A 23,456-nucleotide genomic window follows, 5' to 3' on the forward strand; every position below is an offset into this window, starting at 1 on the left:
CTTTTGTGTTTGTTCACTGCTTTAGTTTTTGAAAGTCCAGTTGATGCTTAGCAACACATCCAAATGCTTTTGAGCTGGTTATCATTGACATGTATGAACAAGCTTTGTGCTAAATTTAGGTAAACTATGAGAATCTGAAAATACAAGACAGTTGACAAGAGAAAAAAAAGAAGAAAGAAAGAGCATAGCTACATTTAGGAGAACAAGTGAAAAAAGGAGACAATCACAAAACAGAATATTGTATAAGAAAACGTAATATTTCACAAAACAGAGCAGAAAATATGTAAAAAGTTTGCAAAAAGTGTTGTTTTTTCCTCTCCTAAAATATCATCTAATGTTCTGGAAGAGAGTTTTTCAGTTTACTGTGGCGGTTTTCGGTTTTGTCGTTAGATCTGTCGAATGTTGCATTTGCAGCTCAGGGCTGCTCTTGAAATAACAACGGCAACAAAAATTGATGAGCAGCCGAGATGAGATCGATGATGAAGAAGGAGGAGAGAGCTCGGGTTGTGGCTCTCAAAGAGAGTCTTTGTCGCTTAGAACAGATGTATCAACGCATCCTCTGCCTATGACAGTGTGCTCCTAAGTTTGTGTAATAGTGCAGCTCGTTTGATGACTTCTCAGTAGTGCGCGTCTGTGGGGCACTTTTTGAGGTGATGATACTGTGAAGGTCACATTTTGCATCTGGGACTCCCACAACATGTGAAACAACCAGGACAATGTGTGAGTGACCACCTGGTGGTGAGGTGACACCATCAGCACGCCATCATCATCAAACCTTCCTCACCAAAAATCTGCCCTTCATCACTCAAACCTCTCAAGAGCCTTTTAGCCTTTTTTTTCCTGCTCAGGGCATATTGTTTTCAGTCTTAAAACCCATCAGAGAATGTTTGAATTATTTCGTTTAGAGTAAATATCACACAGTCATATGGCACACGTTTTTTCTTTTCTTTTTTACTTGCATCAGCTGATCGTGGATTTCCATTGGTAATTAATGAAGTGATTTCACCCTATTTTTCTCGTAAATGGCCCAACATTCATTTCATCAGTACATCTGTGGAGTCATCATTCAACGCCAGCTCCCACTGACTCCCTTATTCCTTTTAGTGGCTCTATGGATTTTCTCCAAATGATAGATTGGACACAAGAAGCCACTAAGGTCTGACCTTTTGTCTTAAATGGGCCTAATTATGTTCAAGTTGTTTGGATAAACCCAAATAACATAATGTGGAATGGTACGATAATAATCAATCGATAAAAGTAATACATACTGAAATTACATCACTCTTCCGACTCCACAAACAAATGTATAAATGAAACAAAGAAGTTACGTTTCAAAGCTTCAACGTTGCATCGGTGTTTGTATGTTGCTCAGCTTCACCATTTTGATTGAAGAAACGCACGGATTTTAGCCCATCCATCACCTCCCACCCCTCCCCTCACTCTCCAAATCCAGGGACGAATAGCGGTTGATTTCTAGCCCATTCTCTCCCGTGGCACCGTGCTCGGCAGAAACTTGAAGAAAACTGTATGTCTATCTTACAAAGACTTTAGCTCCTTGCTAGAAAAAAATTGTTTTGAGCCGTGGAAAAAGTGGAAATGAACCCGTTGGACGGATTCTGCCAAGCGTAAAAGTTGTGGATGGTTACTTTTGCGCAGAATCATTTAAAGGACTATTTCATCTCCAAAGGTTGCAGTGCAATAATACAGAAGGTCCAATTCTTCCCTTTGCAAAAATATCACCAATAAGCAGGCTGGAAGACCATTCAATTGGGAGAACACCGCGAGTCCGCAGAGTGCAGATGATCGCAACTGGTGTTTGTGGCGTCGCGCTGGTGCTGGTGTTGGTGGTTCTGATTCCGGTCATGGTGAACTCTGCCGGAACTCCTGCCCGCTATGAGATGTTCGCATCTTGTCAAATGGTGTGTGACTCCCACGGGACCGCTACCACGGCCACAGCCACGGTAAACAGCCCGACTAAAGATAACCGTTTGGTGCAGTCGCTTCCAACGTTCATCCAAGGTCCACAAGGAGAACCGGGGCGGGTCGGGAGGATGGGCCCCAGGGGTCCGATTGGCGAGCCCGGGCCACCTGGACCTGCTGGTCCCCCCGGGGAGAGGGGGGCCGCTGGCCCTCCGGGTCCACCCGGGTTACCGGGGGCAAACGGGCCAACTGGTGCCATCAGCGCTGCCACTTACAACACCGTCCCAAAGATAGCGTTTTATGCAGGGCTGAAGAAGCAGCACGAGGGCTATGAAGTGTTGAAATTTGACGATGTTGTAACGAATCTCGGCAACCACTACGACCCCTCAACCGGAAAATTCACCTGTTCGATACCCGGGATTTACTTTTTCGTTTACCATGTGCTGATGCGAGGCGGGGATGGAACGAGCATGTGGGCTGACCTCTGCAAAAACGAGCAGGTAGGACAACTCATGATATCACTACCATCAAAACAATCCTTTAACATTACTCTTCAGTCTTAAATTTGTGTCCACGTTAGTACTGTCTGCGTTTTTACGCACGAGATGATACTTCTCCAAACAGACACTCTCTGAACATAAAGAAGCTAAAGAAAGGGTGATGTTGACTGATGTTTGTCTTAAGCTGATAAAAGACAGACGTCACCGCTGGTTGAGCTGGCCACGGTTCCGATTTCACAATAAATTGGCAGAAATGTGTCAAATTTGCCTTCCAGGTGAGAGCCAGCGCCATCGCCCAGGATGCCGACCAGAACTATGACTACGCCAGCAACAGTGTCGTCCTTCATCTCGAGCCCGGGGACGAGATTTACATTAAGCTGGACGGCGGGAAGGCGCACGGGGGTAACAACAACAAGTACAGCACTTTCTCCGGCTTCATGTTGTACGCTGATTGAAACACAGAGGAGGACGTGTGCCAAAGGAGAGAAGAAGGGGGAAAAAAAGGAGAAAAAAAGAAAAAAAAAGAAGGCTGCTTCGTATATAGCTTGCTTCATTGCATCTGCTCAATTCAATGTCATCTGGATTATTACAGACAGAGCTCACCATGTCTACTTTTTAAACGAATCGAGAGAGATGTGGAGAAGTCATGCAAAACTGTACTTTGCAGCAATGGAGAGCTGACAGTGTAATTACAGGATGATTTTTAATTTGCACAGCAGAGTTGTACCCTTGTCAGATTGATTAGTGTGGTTAGTGCACTCTGAATGAACTGTTAGGCTTTACAAATTAAGTTTGCAGATATGTCAAACCAACTGCTGTGGTAACATTTACTGATTGGCCGTAGATTGAAAGTTCAATGTGTTGACCTTTAGCACTCGATTGTAGATGATTATACTATGCTCACACAATCACTACTCGCACTGTTTGTCCACGTATGTGCTTTATTTTTCAATATAATATGTCCGGTTCTTTGCATTTTGGGTGAAAATGTTAAAAGTCGTGATCATGCATGTTTAACAAGAAAAAAAAACAAAAAAAAAACATTTAAACACTGTGCAGCATCTAGTGTAAAGGGCCAACCTGATGTTCACATTGAAGCGCTGTCCCAAAGTGATTGTTGCAAGTAATTTTTCTTGTGTGTGTCAACAAGGCATCTGGTTTAGGCAGCAGGGTAGCCTGATGGTTAGTCACCATCACAAAACTGGACAGACATCATTCCTCATGCTCATTCGCCAATCTGCTTGTTGATTTTTTAAACGTCTTCTGATGAGAATGTCAGTAAAAATGTGAGGCGAACTCCTCCGACTCAATTTGTTATCCTCTCAGAAGATTAATCAAAGTTATATAGTTGTTCACAGTGCGCAGTCAGCTGTGGCGATCGCACCATTGATCATGTGGTGAAGTCACCCTGTGAGGCCACCTGTTCCCAGATGAGAGGAGGACGCGTCCTTCATCTGGGCCAACCAGCCAGCCTCCCATAGACACAAACAGATACCCAGTGAGGGGCAACAGGACATTTCATCTGACACAGCCGCATTGTGTCAAGAGCCGAGCGGCATACTGATTACTAACAAGCTCATTATTGCCCTGCCAGAAAACATATTTGCAGAGATGTCACGAGTACAAAGGAAGCGGCGATGACAACTAAATTAAAAAAAATTTAATTACTACAGCACCATATGTGAGAGCACCACTCTAGAGTATCTTCAAAGGATGAGACAATATTTATCTGCGAGTATAACTGCATTTCTGCATTAAATGGAGTTATTCAAAGTGGCACAAATGGGGCCGAGGCACCTTTGAATAACCTGCTAACAAAGTGATTTATGTATTATGACAAATATAAAAATTTCAGTTGATAGGGGCCTTTATAAATAAAATGCTTTCATCTTGAATGAAACTACAGTCTGTAATAATTTTCTGTCACAAAGATGAATGTAGAAAACATTTTGATCTGCTGAAAAAAAAGAATAAAAAATTGAAATTGCATGCATATCTACACTACATCTCACAGGTCTAAGGAATTCCCCACCAGAGTCCCATCAATCATAAAGTCTGACTTAGGATTACTGCAAAGATCTCAAAGTGCTCGTTATTAGGGGTTTGAGCAGTCATGTGAAGACAAAATTCACTCTCCTTGCATCTCTTTTTTTGATTTATTTGAAGGTCAGCCAGCGTTTAGGATTGTCGATAAGGATCTTGTCCACCTGGTGCTGCGAGATGCCCCTCGTCAGCATCTTCGGCACGATGTTCTTCAGGATGTGAGAGTAGCCATGGCCTCCGAACTTGGTCAGACGGTTCTTGGTGTGGATGTCGTGTGCGATCACTATGTTGTCCTCGTAGCCCTCCTTCACAAGAAAAGCCAACCTGGAGACACGGAAAGAGTGAAAAAACGAGGGGGCTTACTCACGACGCTGGCAGTGTAAAGTCTCTTCATTTCCAGCTAAATCTGTCTTTAACTAGCATTCATTTTTCCTGCAATCTGCAAGCAACGTATTCAAATCAGCACTCTACTTTTACAAAAACTTTTTCTTTTTGCAGACTCTAGGACCTGCATTAAAATGTCTTACATTAGTAGATGCTTTTCAAGACCCAGAAGTGGATCACTGACTGGATGTGAGAAGTGTGACTCACGCTTTCACTCTCTGGCTGTCACTGGGCATGTCCACGTCCAGGTTAAACGGGTAGTTCAGCATCTCCGTTCCAAACAGGTCATACTCCAGGTAACTTCCCAGCTTCGCAAACTCGAGGAGCTCGCCGTCATCGAAGATAGTCCTGAAAGAGGGCAGCAGAACGTTGATGGCTCCAAATGCCTCATGTGGCGTGCATTTCAAACACCGGTTGAATGTCAACAAAAGGCATTTTGGGAGTTTCACAATAAAGTTAAGAAATTCAAAGCCGCAGCCAAAAAGCTTGTATTAAAAGGCAGACTAAAGAAATGATTACATGAATTAATTTATTCCACAATAAACCCTCTCAGCATCTTTTCAATTAACGCTTTGCTAGATTGAGTTTGAAAGTATTTAAGAAGTGGTTTTCGTATTCAAATGACATGCATGTTGTACACATTTAAACATTTATATTTAGGCCTAAAAAATAAAAAATAAATAAATACCAAGCCCTGAATTAAAAATAAGTCGTGTAAAGAATTCAAATCAGCAACAGATAACTGACCAGTCCAGCTTACAATCAATCTGTAAAGTGTCAGAAAGTCTTTGTTGTAAAAGAAAGTGAAGACCAAAAAAGATAAAAAATCATTTTAACATTAGAATAGCAGTGACACATCCCCTGATTTCTGATGGAAACAGAACATTTTTGGAGCAGAAGGGCTTCAAAGAAAATACTTTAATAATTTCCCTCAGTGCGGAAAAAAATACATGTCAAGTAGGAGATGTGCATCAGGAAGTAACCAAGTCTCTTAAGAGACTTCTAACCTGTCCAGGTGTGACATGACAGTTTTGCTGATGTCACCACCGGCCTCCTGGAGAATCCGAACGACTTCAGCTGGAGCAGCAGGATTCCTGCCAGGATGGATGATGACTGGGCAGCCCAGCTGAGCCTGAGCATGTGCTGTGGCCTTCAGCACCTTTGTCTCGCTCTCCGTGATTGGCCAGCAGGTGCCAATTTCACCAATCACGCCACAGCGGATGTCTGTGCCATCAGCGCCGTGAAGCACCTCGCTGACGATGATGTCTGTGAGCTGACAGAGATGAAAAAGGAGTTAAAGAGGTACATTATCACCTTCTGACAAGCACTTGGCATGTCTATCCTGTCCCTTTATTAAAAACACTTTAGGTAAATGAATCGGTCACTGGGTTTGAATGATAATATGACTAAATGCTTATTTTTAGTGTGCCACCCTCAGTAGTCAGAAATCCATTCAAATCCATCTATTGATATTGAAAGAACCCTTGCACACAGCAAGTGTTGAGAGAAAGTGTCGTAGTCCAAAATGTCAGCATGACAAATTTAGTATTTTCTTCCAATCTTATGACTGAGTCATACCGTACCAGTGGCCATCTGCAGACACAAACATAATAAAACATTTCACACCATGAAGGTTAACTGCGTAAAACTTTCTGATAAAAGGGCATGCTTGACCACAGAATGGGCCACACCTTCTCCACGCTCATTTTCCTGGTGGCCTCACTGTGGGTGCTGTCCACGTAGTACCCCGCTCCTCCGATGATGTGAACCCCGGTGTCCTTGGCCAACTGCCGGAGGACAGGCAGGTCCCGGTCGATGCCCGTCGTGGTGTTCTCCACGATCGTACCTCCTCCTGCTTTCCTGTAGGCCAGCAGCTCATCTCGCAAGGCGCTGGTCTCCTGCTCCAGCATCAGGTTCTCGTGGCAGCTGTAGGGGTTTTGCCTGAGCCAGTGCATGTGCTGCATCTGGAACGGGTTCTCCGCCACTGCCTCATCGCCAGGTGGAGGAGGGACGTAGGAGCACTCAAAGGTCATAACCAGGTGCTCGTGGGTCATGGTTCGGCCCAGCTGGTCCGGTTCCACCAGACCTAGGACAGTCTGAACCTTTCCACTTAAAGCTGACATTGTGCTGTAATTGGAATTCAGTTTCCCACAACCTGTGGACACACATATTAGGATTTAGATACAGCAGAGAGACAGATCCTGTGCTACTGCTGGGGAGGTTGTTTGTGTGCAGGAGTCTGTCAGCTCATTCAGTGTTGATTTTACACTCCATGCACCAGAGGGACCGTGGGACCTTTGGACCTTTAACTGCAACTCCTGCCAACTTATTAATACATCTAAAAGCAACACACCTTTCACAGCTTGCTTTATACATATCCTACTTTGCTACAAGCAAAATAAGCAATGACCATCTGCAACTTGGTAATCGTTCTAACGGTGCTAAAGGGCAAAGTCGTTAAAATCACACGAAAGCAAGGCGCGGTAAGTTCAGAACTGCAACATGGACGGAGCAAGGGTTGGAGATTTAAGAAACTAATTAATGAACTGTAAAACTAACAAAAACAGCTTTCAAACCTTGTTTCTACACACTTTAGTCCACTGTCACCACCAGCCGTGCAGCCGCTCCTGTCGATTAGCTCAACAAGACATCGAGAAAAAAGGGGTCAATCATCGCGAGAGATTACGAGACTATAATTCTTTGCGATAATCCATATGTTTTGCAGAGTTTATCGAGAAATATAACAGTGATTTAACGATATTAGCTTGTACAAAATTAATTGCACATTATTTTGCTAGCTAGCTGTCCCTTTGCCTGTATAGCATCGAGAAATATTTTAATAAAATCAAGAATGAACACTTCCATTCAGGCAAGTTTAAAATGTCTACTTTTGCTCTTCAACATAATACATTTTCCCCACAAAATTTGTGGTGCACACAACCTTCTATAAAGTTGAAATGACTTTTATTTGGTTAAACATAACCAATAATGGTGTAAGCTCATTATAGTAATTATAGTATAGTATTAATAGTATAATAATAAAGATACAGTGATTAGATTATCTGAAATATATTCTTCATAGAATATATATAGTGAAATGTTTAACTATCAATTTGTTTATAGCAAACTTATAAAAGGAGTGTTAACAGACAGAGGAACCTAATTATTCAATCAAAACCTTTTTATATATTTCTTCATAACCACAATGAGTCGGAGAACATATGAGGATGAAACAGTCTTCAGAAGACAGACTGTGACTCTTTCTATTTGCCCTTCTCTCAGCAGATGGTCTCCACAGCAGCATTTGGTCTGCTGTTGCAGTGAACTGCCCTGTGCACAGTCACCACCGTCCCTGCAAATGGTTGAGCAAATCCACAGACTGTGGGGCCTATGTGCCATCCATTTGTCAACAAGGTGACCATTCTATAAAGATCAGTGCAGTGAACACATGGGACTACGTTTGGCTTTCAGGTTCAACAGGGATTAATGTCGGCTGTATTTACGGTATAACACCACCTCCACTCAGTCTCATTGTGTTTTATCTCCACAATTCACACATCCATTCAAACAGACGCTGTGTGCAGCAAGAAGAAAAATCCTACCAACATTTCTTTAACTGGAAAAAGAGTATATAAGGGTTTAATGGTTTAAGTCGAGCAGCTAGAGGAGTAGAAAACAAGACAAGATTTGTCGTCTGGTGCCCTCTACAGACAGAGAGGAGGGACACACTTTGCAGTTTTGTGTGGTTAGATTTTTCAAACACTTGTGCTGCTGCCCAAGAAATGGCCGTGGAGCTTTCTGTCAATTTAATTGGCATGAATGACAATAACAGATAGAGTGTTGCTGTGGTGTTCTGCTTGTTGTTTCTGGTCTTCATCTCATTCCCAGGTAGGTTAAGTTGTTCAGACTCAGGTAATGGGAATTTATGAGCAAGCTTTGGGCATGTTGAACAAAGACCAGTGAGACAGTGAGTTATGAGAGCAGTTATCTGTGATGAATTGGAGACCCCACACTTAAAAATCTACAGTGTGTGTAAACACAATATGCGCAGACGTAAAAATTTTCTATTTTTTACCCCATTTAAAAGTTTAAAAAATGAACGGTGTGAAAAACAGTAAAAAAAACTATTTACACAAAAAAGAAAATTGGGGGGTAGCAATGAAATGTCAGTTTCATTTTAGGAGGGAGTAATACATTTAGTTAAACCTTTAACTGTTTAAACAAAGTAATACCTGAAAATCTCTCTCACCCAACATCCCAACATAAATATCAAAGACCCCCTTTTAAAGCCATGGGTGCTGAAAAGCTGCTAACTGGTATTAATCTTTTGGAAAGGATCTCTGCCGCATTGTGGCTGCTCCTAACAAAGCACACCAGTGAGGTCTGACTTATGTTGGCCTGCTAGTTTAAAGTCTGGCTCACATTCTGATTTGTAGTTTGTCTTCGACATATTTCTGTGCACTTAGATGTTTCAGGACTCAATGAAGCTCAGTTCTTCACTAAAGAAAACAAGTCATCCTTTACTGAGCCCTTTTTCTTCTCACAGAACCCGTTGTTCAGTGACTACACTATGTTATGCCCTTACTATTTAAAATTGAGATGCTTTTAGAGTTAAGTTATCTTAGTCATTTGTTTTTTATCATAATTTTTTATCATTATCATGATATCATCACAGCATAAAGGAAGTAATGTTGAGCTTTTCATTAGTGCTTAAAGAAATGTTGATGACTGGCAAAATTAAATGATAATTGTTTCATATAGTAACAGAACTGGAGGATGCTGTAATATCATTAATCATTAAGTATCATTACTTAAAAGGACATTTTTTTAGATAAACATACATGTTAGTGGTCATTAGCTTTTTTAATCCAGTGAAAGGTTTCTCAGTTCAATCTCAACCTGTTTTTTGAGAGAGATGCCATACATTTCATGCTAACTGTCATGCAAATCACTTTTCCACTGCTCCGCATGACCGTCAGATGGTCTTTAACGTGTTGCATTTCATGCAGTGCTCCATATAAACCCTGTTTGTGCAACCATCCAATAAGTCCTGTCTCTGGAACCAGAACAAACAAATGCCAACATGGCTCTGAGGACTAGGTCGGTGGTATGTGCTCTCCTTTTGAGAATGTGCATGGGCACAAGCGGCGAAGACGCAAACGTCCCAACAACAAATGCCTTCTGCAAGATTGTTTGGTAAGAATTTGTTTTCTTGTAAGATAGATAGATAGATAGATAGATAGATAGATAGATAGATAGATAGATAGATAGATAGATAGATAGATAGATAGATAGATAGATAGATAGATAGATAGATAGATAGATAGATAGATAGATAGATAGATAGATAGATAGATAGATAGATAGATAGATAGATAGATAATTGTTGATGTATTTCACTCTTTCTGTTCTCAGGTTAATTGGAACCCCGTGCGATCACGTTACCATGGCCATTGTGACACAGATTAAAGCCATGGGTTCTTACACTGTAAGGAACTTGTTGTAGAGCCATTTTGTGTTCACATCTGTTTATTTAAATGACCACTATGCTCAACATACTTATTTTTCTACACTTACAAACCAGCTCGGCTCAGTGACTCCAACAGCAATCCAGGCCAATCACAGTTCTGGAATTGGCCAAATCGAAAAGGTTAACTTCACCATGACACCCACATCAATGGTTGTAGGCTGTCAAGTACAAGTAAGAGATACACTCCTTTATCCAGTGAATGCACTTTAGAGTAAATTGAAACTCTTTTCTTATTCTCTGTTATAAAATGTAATCTAATTGATGTTTCGTTTGGTTTCTGTTCAGGGAACATCTCTGTCTGCAGTTTGGTTCAGCCTGCTTGACAATGGCACAAACTACTGTAACCTCCGCAATGTCATAAAAGGTATGTTTCATACTCTATTATTTATCATCACTTAAAAATCTTGAACTCCTTTTTTGGAAACTGATGCACAATTGTTCCACACAGAGGAAAGTTTGAATTTAGAGAGAGAATCTATTTGTATTGTTTATGAATTTGGCTTCATCACAGTTGATATTCACATTTGTGTTTCCTGTCCGAACAGGAAGTGGACTAACCAAAGCTCCAGGCTTCCTGGAGTTTACCAACGAATGGCTCTGCCTCGGATGTGCACTCTCTGCCTGCTGATGAATTGTGAAGTCTGGAATGTGTGTTTTTGTTATGGCTGAAAACTCAGTCGTCATGCGGTAAAGAGAGCGTATTTGCTACATAAAAGCCCTGTTTGTGGTGATCACGTGTTTTTCTTCAGCACTGAAATGTCTGATTTGACAAGCTCCATTTGTGAGACTATTTTTCAATAAACTGGCTGCTCTTGGGACACAGGAATTTTCCTCATTTGTTTCAGTCTAAGGCAGAGAACACATATAGAGGGGCAAATTTTGAAACAATTCTCCTCACACTGGAGATAATCAATATGTAAAAATTCATGATTAAAATCAGTTTGTAGGTAGTGTCTGTGCTGCACTGGTTGATATATGATACACAAACCAGTCCTCAGTTCTGTGTTTTTCACCTAACCCCAGTTGTACATGTTTGAAGTTAGTCCCATCCTCATTTGTAAATAGGTTTAAAATGTATATGTGATTTTTGTTTATCCTTTTGTGCAGATCCTCAGCTTTGGGGGCTTGTTGCTGAATTTCTGTTTCCACTGTCGTTTCGAGGATTAAAGAAATCAATTTGATGTTACAAGTCACGTGATTTTCTTTGCAGGATTTTCTTTGTTGCGTTGGTGGAACTGGTCATACACTCTGATTTGTTGATGTTCCACACAGAGGCTGCAAAAAGTCATCTGACTTGTGAATGACCACCATACATTCTGCCATGTATGTCAAGAATCTCTTATTTCTACAGAAGATAAAGCCAAAAGTAAAGACCAGTTAGCTGAATTGTTGTTCATGTTAATAGCAATTAATTATTTTATGTTGAAAGCAGACCTAACAAAAAAAAAATAGAATAAGATAAACAAAACAAACACACAGATACCACACGCCATGACAGAATCCCCCAAAATGATCTCAAACAACGCTGCTCTGCATAGTTTAAAAACAAGCATCACAAAATGATCCTCTGTTCAAAACTTCCTGAATCTGCTTCTAATCTGCAACCAACCTCATATAATTTATTTTGTTCTTATTTGATGACGGAACTGGTCATGATTTAACTGATAATGTTCTCAACAGCAACAGCATGACATAGCAAATCAGAAGACATAATCTATAAAGCATTTTTGACTTATTTCCATAGTTTCAGCATTTTGAATTATACTAACAAAGTATGGATGTGAACGACTCTCAGTTTTAGGACACAAATTTAGAAAAATATACCTTTTGTCCAGTAGGAAAAATAAAAATCCAGACACCAGCTCTGTATTTTCCAAAAGGGGAGTTGTTTTTAATCTAATTTGTTCATTTACTTATTCATAATGTTGTTTTTGTCTAACATGTCTGACAATTAATGGGAAAACAGCATTATTAGTATTATCATTAGTATGATTACAGGGCAGATGACAACAAAAATAATGATTTGACCACAAAGTGCTCTAATATTAAGGAAGAATGTATTTCAAGTACATTATTTGAAAGAAAGAAAGTTAATGTCCTATGTATGCGGTAACTGTGAACAGCATGAACTCAAACGTCCTGCAATTTGTATCCTAAGATCTGGAAATGACTCATGCACAGCTCCAGCTGATCAGGTTATGTCCTTGACACCTATATGCTGTATGCTGATCTCTTCCTTTGAACCTGTCATTTGTAGACATATTTGTAATACATAACCTTTAGCTATTTTAACTTTAGTTATTTCTGTCATTATTGGAAATTTTTTTGCATAAAGTAAAAACAAAGAAAGCCTGAATTTGATCCGTCAGCTAAACACTTTTATAACAGAGTCATGTCTTGCTACTCTGGGTTGGCCTCCAATCAGCATGCTAGAGGATGAACTCAGCGTAGTGTTGTCATCTGGTGCCCTCTGCAGTCAGTTTTTTTGCTGTGAACAGAGAATGTAGTTGTATGTTTATGTATTTGGCAGACACTTTTATCCAGAGCGACTTACACTGGTTGGCAGGTAGGGTAAGGAGGTCTTGCCTGAGGATCCCTACTGGAGGTAGTACCTTTCATGCAGGGGATCTGAACCCAGGTCACATGAAAGGTGGCAATCTTACCACTACACTATCCAGTCCCAGTTGTATAACTTTGTTTTTGGTAAAACCCCGCAGGTCAACACTAAACACTATTCTACCCTGATGGGAAACCAGTGTGCTTGCAGTCAATCTAAACGACATGCCGTTAATAGCCAGCGGATTGCTGAGGTGTTCTGCATTTGCTATTTAAGACAAACATTTGTCTCACTGGTTAGGCTTATAGGAGCCCCAGGCAACATGAATCAATGAGCTTCTTTGTTTCTAGAAATAATAGGATAAAGAATTTTGAGAGCAACGAACTGTGATGAATTGCAAACCTCAGCCTCATGTTGATTTAACCTCATGTTTTATGGTGGTAAATAGACAAGAATCTGCTTCACACCAAAGATGGGAGCATCTGAGTCATTTTATTGTAACATCCTCATACACGTCTCACTGTGAACTCTGCTTCTGAAAACAACAACAGCGACTCCAATGAAAAAGCTATTACACTAGCCTCGACTCTCTCTGCGAAAGCTTTCCACAATCTTCTGTGCCTTGTGGATACACCCATTCAGTCTCAAGAATATCAGTAAGGTTGCTGTGATGTTGGCCTAGAAAGGCTCATTGTCTGCCAAACTTGGTGGTATATGTGTACAAAGATGTACAAAATTTTGCATACTGATATATATTAATTATGCACAGTTTATGCTAGGCTCTGATTCTTGCTCTGATTCTTGATGCTTTGGGAATAAAACTAAATACTAAACTGAAAAATAATCTTTCATTTGATGCTATTCACTTGATAGAGGTACCAGTCAACACAGGCTGTGATACAGATGCCATCAGACCTTTATTTGCTTTTGGTGGACTACTCAATGTGTCAGTGGTTTGATATGAATGAGTATATTTTGTTTCAACTATTGCATAAATTTCAGCAGATTTTACTTGAGCCTTTTCTCTTTACGCCATTTTCTTTTCCCTCCTCTTCACTCCATCTCAGAGGGCAATGTTGTATTTTACTTCAAGACATTTATCAGACGCCTTCAGTTACAGGTTATTTTGCCTAAATCTATGTCTCACATAAATCACATCTGTGGTTTGTGTGGTGTTCATTTTTTCAGTCAAGTGCTTAGTAATACATTCTCAATGCAAACCTAAATTGAACTAACTTCTTCTATGCATAGTAAAGAAAGAAGGGAAGAAAGGAAGGAAAATCACTAACCATAGCTTTTTGCACATTTCTAGTAGTAACAGTCTTCAGAAGGCAGAAATTGTAGTAGCATGCCTAAAAGCAGAAATCCAGAGGAAAATGTACAACAACAAATAAAGTACAAAAAAAAGCACGTGTCTACTTATTTCAAATACTGCAGTCTGATCTGAGTAGTGAGAGAGACACACTGTGTACTTCATGCAAATTGTCATCAAGATCATTTTTCCATGGCTCCCCGTGACAAGCCAATGGTCTTCAAGTTGCTCTTTCTGCCTCTGTGTTCTACATAAACCCTGTACTTTTGAGAATTTGCACAGTCAAGAGTCTGGAACAAGAAGGAATCATCACTATCATGGCTGTGAGGACTGTTGTTATAACATGTGTTCTATTTTTGGGAATGTGTATCATCACAAGTGGCAAACCAGCTGAAACCTCACAAGCCTTCTGCAAAATTGTCTGGTAAGATGTTTTACCATCCATGATTGTTTTCATGTTGGTATATATATATATATATATATATATATACATAAAGATTGATTTCAAACTCTGTTTCCAGGTTACTTGGAGTCCCTTGTGATCAAGCAAACACGGCCATTGTGACTGGGATTAAAGGCAAGCAGTCGTACACGGTAAAAAAAAAAAAAGAGAAGTGGTTAATAAGCTTCTGTACAAGTGAATGTTTAGTCCAAAGGCTGATAAGACTGTTATGTGGTCAAAACTGACTTACACAATACTTTTTCTAAATTTCAATTCTCAGCTTGGCCCTGTAACTCCTGGACAAATTCTGGCGAACCACACCTCTGCGGTTGGGCACGTCGAGAACCTTAACTTCATCTTGGAACCCACAACCATGAGCTTAGGCTGCCATGTGGATGTAAGATACGTGTCTGCTGTTCATCACTCTTAATTATCATCTTTGAATTGTTTTTCATGTAAAAGGAGGTTATTTTAAATCACTTTGCCTCAAGATGTTTTAATATGTTCTAACTGGTTGGTGTTTAGGGTTCTTCTGTGTCTCCATTTTGGTTCAGTCTGTTCGATAACGGCACTAACTACTGTAACCTCTACAAAGTTATGAAGGGTACGTTTTTACACTCTGATCAGCAATGTGGTTTTCTTTTTTTTTCTACTGTTCTGCATTCCTAATGTGACAAGACTGTGGTCTGAATCCAGACCTGAAATCTGCAAATAGAGCTGGATCACAGACTTCATCCTTGTGTTTTTGTTTCTACGTTTGCAGCAAGTGGACTTCCCAAAACTCCAGGCTTCACTGAATTCACAAATGAATGGCTGTGCCTCGGATTTGGAGTTTCTGTCTGCAAATGATGGTGAAATTTTTAAATGTGTGTTTCCCAGCTGACTTTATACCCTATTATCTAAATGAATGCATTTACCTTAATGAAGCTATGTTTTATCATAGAAGACAACATTTTATTATATTTTCCTCTTTTTTTGTTTGTTTTTAGCAGTTTAACATTTTTCTTCAGTTTGCCTTTGGGAGACGCTTTTCTTTTGCATGTGTCACAACTAAGATTGTGAGATATATTTATATAGAAATGAAACTTAAATTTAAACTCATTTGTGAACATTTTTAATATTGACTAAACTTGTGGCTTTTGTAAATTATATCATTAATTTTACCAGACTGTTCCAATAAACAGCTGCTCCTCAAGAAATGTCATCAGAGCTGTGCACAGAGTGGGGCTATAAGCTACATTATGAAATTTGAGTTCATATGTGTGAGCAAAAACAGGACTAATATATGAAGTAAACTTACTCTGGAGAGCAGGAAAAGAGATGTTTCACCTGGTGTTAAACTGAGTGGAATCCATTGTACCAAGTTCATATATCACAGGGCAGGTTTATCTATTAAAATAGATTTTATATACACTGGCTGGTCAAAAAGCTTTCAATAATCTTTAAGAAGTTAGGAAGAAAACTTAATATGAGAGAAGAAATGGTCAAATCTCGTCGTTAAACGATTTTCATAAGAACAGCAAGATAATGTGTAAAATGAAATAAACAAAGGCATGTTTCATAAAAGTGTAGCCACACGTAGGGATTAGTTAAGATGTTATATAAATTCAAATCAATGGAAAAAAGAACAGCCTTGAATTTGTTTAAAAAAAAAATTACTTCAGTTTCAGAGAGTTGATTCCAGCAGAGGGCAGCATGACTAAAAACTTCTGGTCAACATAAATCAGTCCTCCTAGATTTCAAACACCTTCCAGACTTGTATTTTTTTTAAAGAAACAAAACATTTCACAGAAACATTTAAGGGCTCAGACCTTTGATAATCACAGCATCCTTTTCTTTGAATTGCATATATCAAATGGTCTTACTTGGAAGTTACAAGATCCAACCAAACAGCAACATCAGAACAGCCTAAACCTGCAATTCCTTGAATAACTCAACAAAAAATGTAAATTTGTATTACTAAATTTATTGGGAGACAAAAAAAGCAACTTATTGTCTGCTGCAAATGTATTGTAAAGTCATGTTTTAGAGCAGAAAACATGTAACACAATTGCTCTATTATTTTTTCTGCTGATCCGTGAGCCATCAGTGTAATCCAGTGTCAGCCACATTAAACCTCCTGTGTGCTGAAATGGCTAAGATCCCCCTAAAGGTTTGTACTAAAACACAGCAGGTGCAAATACACCCCAAAATAGTCAGATTTTAATAATAGTTGACATACAATGCTGCCAGGAAATGCAAAAGCACCAGATCTGAAAAAGATCATTCTTAGCTATAGTTGATAGAAAGCACTTTGTCACATCAATCTAATTTAGTGTTCTTGTACTTTTATACAACTTGAAATTTACACTTTGTCCTTCTGGCGAAACTTAATTATTATCTTTATTATTATTATAAGTTTATGTTGTTGTTTTTTCCTGTCTATTTCAATTAATTTAAATGAGTTGTTTTGAGGGGTCAAATATATGGTGTATGCAACACTGAACATTGCATTGTTTTTCATTTTTATGAACTGGTCTTTTGTCATCCCTTCTCACTACTGCATATCAATAAAATTGATAAGTAATTGATAAATTCAAGTAGATGTCCGTCCTTATAAGCAAAGTGACAGGTATACAACATCTCTAAGTAGCTTTATTGAACCCCTTTATTTGGCAAATAATTCATGTGTTCCACCATCTGTGTAAGTGATTGTAACTTGATAAATAATTAATATTTTTCCAGCAGAGGGAATTACTTTTCACCGCAAAATAGAAAAAGAACTGTGCGAATGAACAAAAGAAAACGGCTAAAGTGATATGTAGGAGCTGATATAACATGCACACACACAACACAACAAGGGTGAAACAATTTCATACACATCATTTACTATTCATGTGTTCACTTTGAACAGTATGGTCTCAGATGGCAAATGTCCTGTGAATGACATGAATAGATATTGTGAATCTTACCTTGTAATTTATTCTTATTATTTGATCTTTTTTTTGTTTCAGTCATTTATCTAATGACTCAACACATTGACTTTATTTGTCTCTCCATCTTACTTATAACTCAGAGAAGATTATTCCTCTACTGCATGTGGCAACACTTTGCAGTCTTTTTATTCAGTCCAAACACAGATACTGATTGACCAGGTTTGAACTTTTGAATTCAGCGAAATAGAATAGCCCAAGAGTTTGATTATTTAAAAGTGTTCAGAGGCAATTGAGTCTGACCTTTTCCCTTTCTGAGGTTAATACATGTCAGACCACTTTCACCAGAAAACTGTAAGAAGTAAGTGTGTCTATATATCCAGAATGTATATGGTCTTATGATCCATGGTGAGAAATTGTAAGATGAAAATTCATCCCTAACATGTTTTTTGTAGGACAATGTTCACATGCTATGTGTTCACAAGGGCAACCCTAACTGTGTAGCTAACTGTGGATTTATAACACCAAACATTCACAAGTGAGAGGATGAAAGAAAAATTAAGAATCTCGATCGAGGGAAAAGTAGAGAAATGACGGCTTTGAAAAATATCATGTCAGATAGGTCTCAAGCTTGGGCTAATGCCCACTACTCTACCTCCTTACAGTGTTTGTGGTCAATTTAACAGTGCTGAACATCACATGGGCATCAATTGTGGACATTGTGACGGAGATAGCAAGACACTGAACATGGTAGTGAGACGTCAACGCTGAAATCATCACATGGCAAAACAAAAGCTGCATCTCTGTATTTAGACATTCTGGTGTGTGATCAGGTTGCAGGTAGATATCGTCTGCTGTCCTCTACGGCAAAAAATGAGAAACTAACAGTCAAGCTTCATTATTCTATGATGTTTTAGTTCTAATGAAATCCAGCTGACAGAAGTCAGCTGACCAATGAGTGATAATCACACATCAAGACTAAGGTTATTACTGTAAAAGCTGTAAAGTCACCTTATTATTGTCTGGTGATTAAGATATTGACAATATTTGTATGCAGAAATCCTATGAAACGCCACATGATGAAATGTTTACAACACCCACACACTAGCTTTAATGTATTACCAAGGCTTGCAAATGAGTTGATATCACTGAACCATATCAAAAAGGAACTCTCATTTATATTGTGCAGTAAGTACAGCAGAATGAGTCTGGTGTGGAGAACACAGTCACAGAAAAAATATCTATACGAAGCACGTATCCCACTAAGAACAGAGCATGCTGGAACAAACGCCATAATAAAGATTTGAGTAACGCCAGTGTGTTTTGTTCAACAAGATGGTGAATGACGATCAAAGCCAAGTCTGCACACTGATCACCTCTAAGAAGCCTGGTGTTGAATTGAGTTTACTTGCTCAAACAAAAAATGTGGAGTTTATCCACAAACAGAGAAAAACTTTTTCCTACGGAGAAACAACCATAAACAACTATTCCATAAACATACCCGGCAGAAACATGGATGTCCTTGTAAGACACCCCTAATACGAAAAGAATCTCAGTTGTTTGCAGGTTGCAGTAATTAGGGACAGTTTCAAACAGGAAAAAACGATAATTTGAACACTTTTCTCTTGAATTACGGAACATTAGGAACTATACTGTCAATTGCAGACATACAAATGAATTCAACGAGTTCTGAGCATAAGGTTGTCTGAAGAAGTGTGAGGGGGCTGGATAGATGTGTTGGTGTCTGAAAAAAAGCTGGAACAGAAGGCCGCACACTTCCATTCACACACACATCCGCACACACACATCCGCACACACACACACATATGTATACCATATACCATGCATATCAATTCTAATCCTCAACATGTAATTTTTTTACACCTAACCCTGACACAAGGTGAAGCTGTGACTGAGCAGGTCAACACTTTTCCAAAAGTAGCATGATCATTAAAACTTCTCATACATTCAGATTAGCTTTGTCTGCTTAGGAGGCCACTGACCTAAGATATTTTCTTACATGCTGAATAGTCTGTCCTCTGATCACATATTAGTCTACTAATAAAAATGTGATTAAAAGGTTTTTATAAATGTAAACTTGTAAGGGAGTCAAAGCCAAGACAACAGAGGCAGAATTAACAGACACAACCAAGCATATAGATAGCATGCATATGCATAATACATAGAAATGTACATAAAACTTTCAAAATCACATAAAAAAGTAACCTTTAAAGTGATCTTTGAAGAAAAATAACCAAATGCCCCCCTCACTATATTTTTTTCATACCCTTTAATTTATCAATATATTTGCTATCTCTGATGATTAATCCATTCTAAGGAGCACTGTTGGAAAATCAATTTTTCTCCAAGGGTAAATTAAAAAGAAACCACTTGGCAGTTCCTGATGAACTGCTAGAGCTACAATACAACAAAGGAGGGAAAAGGGTTGAATTTACCCAGTGTTACACTTAGACCATAAAATACCAACACTTTTGTCTGCAAGGAGTGAATGATGTCAAACCCGCCAAGTCATAAAGAATACAGCGAGTAACAATCTCGGATGAGGATGCATGCATATTCGAAGTAATGACAAACAAACGATCACAGGTATTAAAGAGGGTTCACAAGTCTTTTTTTACAGCATAAAGTGTAAACCGTGATTTGTCAAACGTAACTTTAAAGGGACCACTTGGGGTTGTGTGAAGCATTTATGAGTAGCTAGTTCTTTTTTATTTGCGGTAAGCGGCTGTCTGAGCACTTTCTGATTGGAGAAGCAGGGAGGAAGTGTCATGGTGGAGTCTATCTAACAGTAACTGAGAGTTGGGACAAAAGAAGAACAGATTCTCACCAACTAATACAACTGAAACCTCAAAAACGTCTCAGTGATTTTCACAAAGTGTCTTTATTGCATCAGTATGTATGTATTTTATGTATATATGATTTTTCTTTTCCTAATTTGAGCTACCGCTGCTAATCAGTCCATTCGATAGGGCGTGGTAAGAAGATACATTTTTCACCTTGGGCAGCTTAAAAAAAAGCACCCACTTGGCAGAATGACATTGATAAACCCAGCATTACTTTAAAAGACAAAAACATACCAATACTTTTGTCAGTAAGGAGTCAGTGATGTCTAATACACAGAGTCTCAAAGTATACAGTGATGAGTAAGAGTCTTTGCAATTTAAATGAAACATAAGGATGAACTCAATCAAAATATCACAATAAGCTGTCAAAGATAGGAAAGAAACGCCACATTTATTTTGTTTATTTTCTAACCATAATCGTAACTTTAAGCTTTTTAGCTAGCTTGAAAGACAGTGCAGCTTTATAGTGCCAGGTGAATGCAGTCAAAGGCTCCACCAGTGGATGTGTTATAGGTGGAAAATGCATAAAGGTAGTGTCATCAGAGGGTATTTTTGCTTTAATTTCTATATCCATGACATTTTCACATAAATACTAAAAGATACAATGGTTCCCAAATAAAATCTTGAGGAACGCCGGAGGTTATCTCCAACTAATTAGCTTTGCTTCCTTCCACACACAATCAAAAAGATCTGCGAACCATTTTGGAATGAGTCTTTTGTTAAGACTCCTCATGTGTGAGAAAAAAGGAGAAGTGGTTTGTCTATGCTGTTTCAGTTTAAGCTGATGTCAAACCCTATGATTGCACCAGCCAGAATCACTATTTTAACTTTTAAGCTGCACTTGGAAAAAAAATGTCAAACACTGAGAGAAGATGATGAAATTGCAACTTTTTTAATAGATGTTTTCTTCCTACAAGGGGGACTACATTCCACCAGGGAAACAAAGCTCTAATTAATAGTTTCTAATTCAAATGTCGATTTCAGCTTCAAAGCTTGCTAAGCTTTGCATTTGGCCATTCCATATCCCAGACAGGCCCACTCATTGGTCAGCTCCATGAAGCCTGGAGCTGAGGTGAGTCCACTTGCTAGAAATCAAAACATTGAAACTAGGTTAGTGCATATCTATGTCTTATAAATTTGAGTTTGGAATAAGTAAAGCTATTGAGGAGATGTGTGCTCACCTGACAGCAGGTTGTAGAGGTTGCAGTAATTGAGGCCGTCATCAAGAAGGCTTGTGAATCCAAGAGAGGTGGACTGTGCCTGGTGAATAAGTATGACACAAAAACTTAAAACTTACTAACATTACTTTGAGCCTTTAATTACATTTTCTAACTGATAAAAAAATTAAAGAACTATCAGCATTAAAAACGTGCAGAATTGATACTTACGGACACACGGCAGCCCCCAGTTAAAATGGTGGGGACAAATGTGAAAGTAATGTTCTGTGCCTGGACGCCATCAAAGGAAGTGTGGTTGGCTTTGATTAACATAGGAGTAGCTGACACAAGCTGTAGCAAAAAGCATTAAATCATATTAGATATTTATGTTTATTTTACATTGACAGCAGATTGGATTTCTGTTCAGTTCTATTCTTTATTAAAAAACAGTAGCGTTCACCGTGTATTGAGGGCCGGACATCTGAATCTGTTGCGAAATCGTGGTACTGATTTCAACACAAGGTGTTGCAAAGAGCCTAAAAATTCAGAGAATAGAAACAGAGACTCATTTGCGGTTGACCAAAGAAACGCTTGTTTCAGTATACATGTTATATGAAAACCCAAACTCACATTTAAGTAAAGTGGAACATGGATGTGAAAATCAAATAAACAAACTCACCAGAGGGCTCTGCAGAAGGCATGGTAAGGGGCAGGGAAGGGGAAAGGAGCAGAGGGAGGAACAGCAGCTAAGGAGCTGACCAGTCCAACAAAAAGAGCAGCGGCCAGAATCTTCATGGCGAAGTGGTTTTTGAAGAGTTTTCTTCCTCTTTGAGAGCAGTGGTGAGAACCGTTTTCTTGCTGAGCAACTTGAAAATGAATGTCGAGAGGACTGGAAGTCCATTTATATAAAATGTCAAACTCATCATGAGGTCCAGTAATGCAGCTTGAAATTAATGTGGGTGACCAGTTGGTCTTGTGGTTATTGTCTGACTTGGTGATGGCATTGTCCTGTCTGTTCTCAGTTAAACGATAAAATGCACATGATCAAATAGGTTACATTTCCATTAGTGTGACTTTTAAAATCTACCTGTTAGCTTAACTGTCATCTTATTTTTTTGCATCCATATATTCAGAGATTTGTTTGTCCGTGCCGACAGTCTTCAGAAGGCCAAAAATGATTTTGTTGCGCCCACCTTATCCACTCAACATCCCTTCTCATGTATGTTAATGAGTTGGACCTCAAAAATAAAGGCCCTTCAAAAAAAAAAATAGTTATAAACAAAGATTTTAGTGCTACACCTATGGAAAGAATCCTGGAAAAATTGTTTGAAAAATACAATTATGGAGTAGGGCAGCTAGGATAGGCTCACACAATGATTAACCAACATTAACCGACAACTATCTATTCATTCCCTACAGTCACCGCATTCTGTTCAAAGTCCATGAGGCTGGAGCTCAGTTGTATCTGGGTAAGTACACCAAGGCTAACACATACAGAAAGTCATGCTCAGTCTTCCACCCCAGTAATAACTGGCAATAGACATAACCCAATATAAGGATGATGGGAGGCAACCAGTGTCAAGAGAAAACCCATGCAAGAACAGGGAGAACATGCCAGCCCTACACAGACAGAACCAAGTGGGATTCTTGTTGTTAAGTGATAGTGTTACAGGCAATAATAAAGTTATGAATGATCCTTCAACAGTAATTCCAGCCCACTCTAGTGAAACAATTATTTGTAGAGCTCAGACAGACAAAGACACACACATACACACTCATGCACACAATCTAAGAGATGAACAATTTTCTGCACATAATTTGCTATTCATGTGGTC

At 39.1% G+C, this 23,456-nt stretch overlaps 2 protein-coding genes and 1 long non-coding RNA gene across 3 annotated transcripts; 1 reads left to right on the forward strand and 2 right to left on the reverse strand.

Moving 5' to 3' along the window:
• Positions 1-1,466: 1,466 nt before the first annotated feature.
• On the forward strand, positions 1,467-3,595 carry c1ql3b (complement component 1, q subcomponent-like 3b). The gene is made up of 2 exons (XM_072363468.1): positions 1,467-2,420; positions 2,696-3,595. The coding sequence occupies exons 1-2, from the start codon at positions 1,800-1,802 to the stop codon at positions 2,873-2,875; spliced, it is 801 nt and encodes a 266-aa protein (XP_072219569.1). The 5' UTR covers positions 1,467-1,799; the 3' UTR covers positions 2,876-3,595.
• Positions 3,342-7,500, reverse strand: pter (phosphotriesterase related). The gene is made up of 5 exons (XM_072363467.1): positions 7,424-7,500; positions 6,539-7,002; positions 5,855-6,120; positions 5,055-5,195; positions 3,342-4,787 (listed from the first exon to the last, which is right to left on the reverse strand). Exons 2-5 carry the CDS (start codon positions 6,968-6,970, stop codon positions 4,577-4,579), a joined length of 1,050 nt encoding a protein of 349 aa, XP_072219568.1. The 5' UTR covers positions 6,971-7,002; positions 7,424-7,500; the 3' UTR covers positions 3,342-4,576.
• Positions 7,501-21,475: 13,975 nt separating this feature from the next.
• LOC140269039 (uncharacterized) lies at positions 21,476-21,937 on the reverse strand. Its single transcript, XR_011907578.1, has 3 exons — positions 21,853-21,937; positions 21,646-21,724; positions 21,476-21,549 (listed from the first exon to the last, which is right to left on the reverse strand). It is a non-coding gene; the product is annotated as an uncharacterized lncRNA (long non-coding RNA).
• Between the last annotated feature and the right edge of the window lie 1,519 nt (positions 21,938-23,456).

The sequence above is a fragment of the Leuresthes tenuis genome, unplaced genomic scaffold, assembly GCF_036924035.1.
Source record: "Leuresthes tenuis unplaced genomic scaffold, fLeuTen1.0.hap1 SCAF_14, whole genome shotgun sequence".
Lineage (NCBI taxonomy): Eukaryota > Metazoa > Chordata > Actinopteri > Atheriniformes > Atherinopsidae > Leuresthes > Leuresthes tenuis.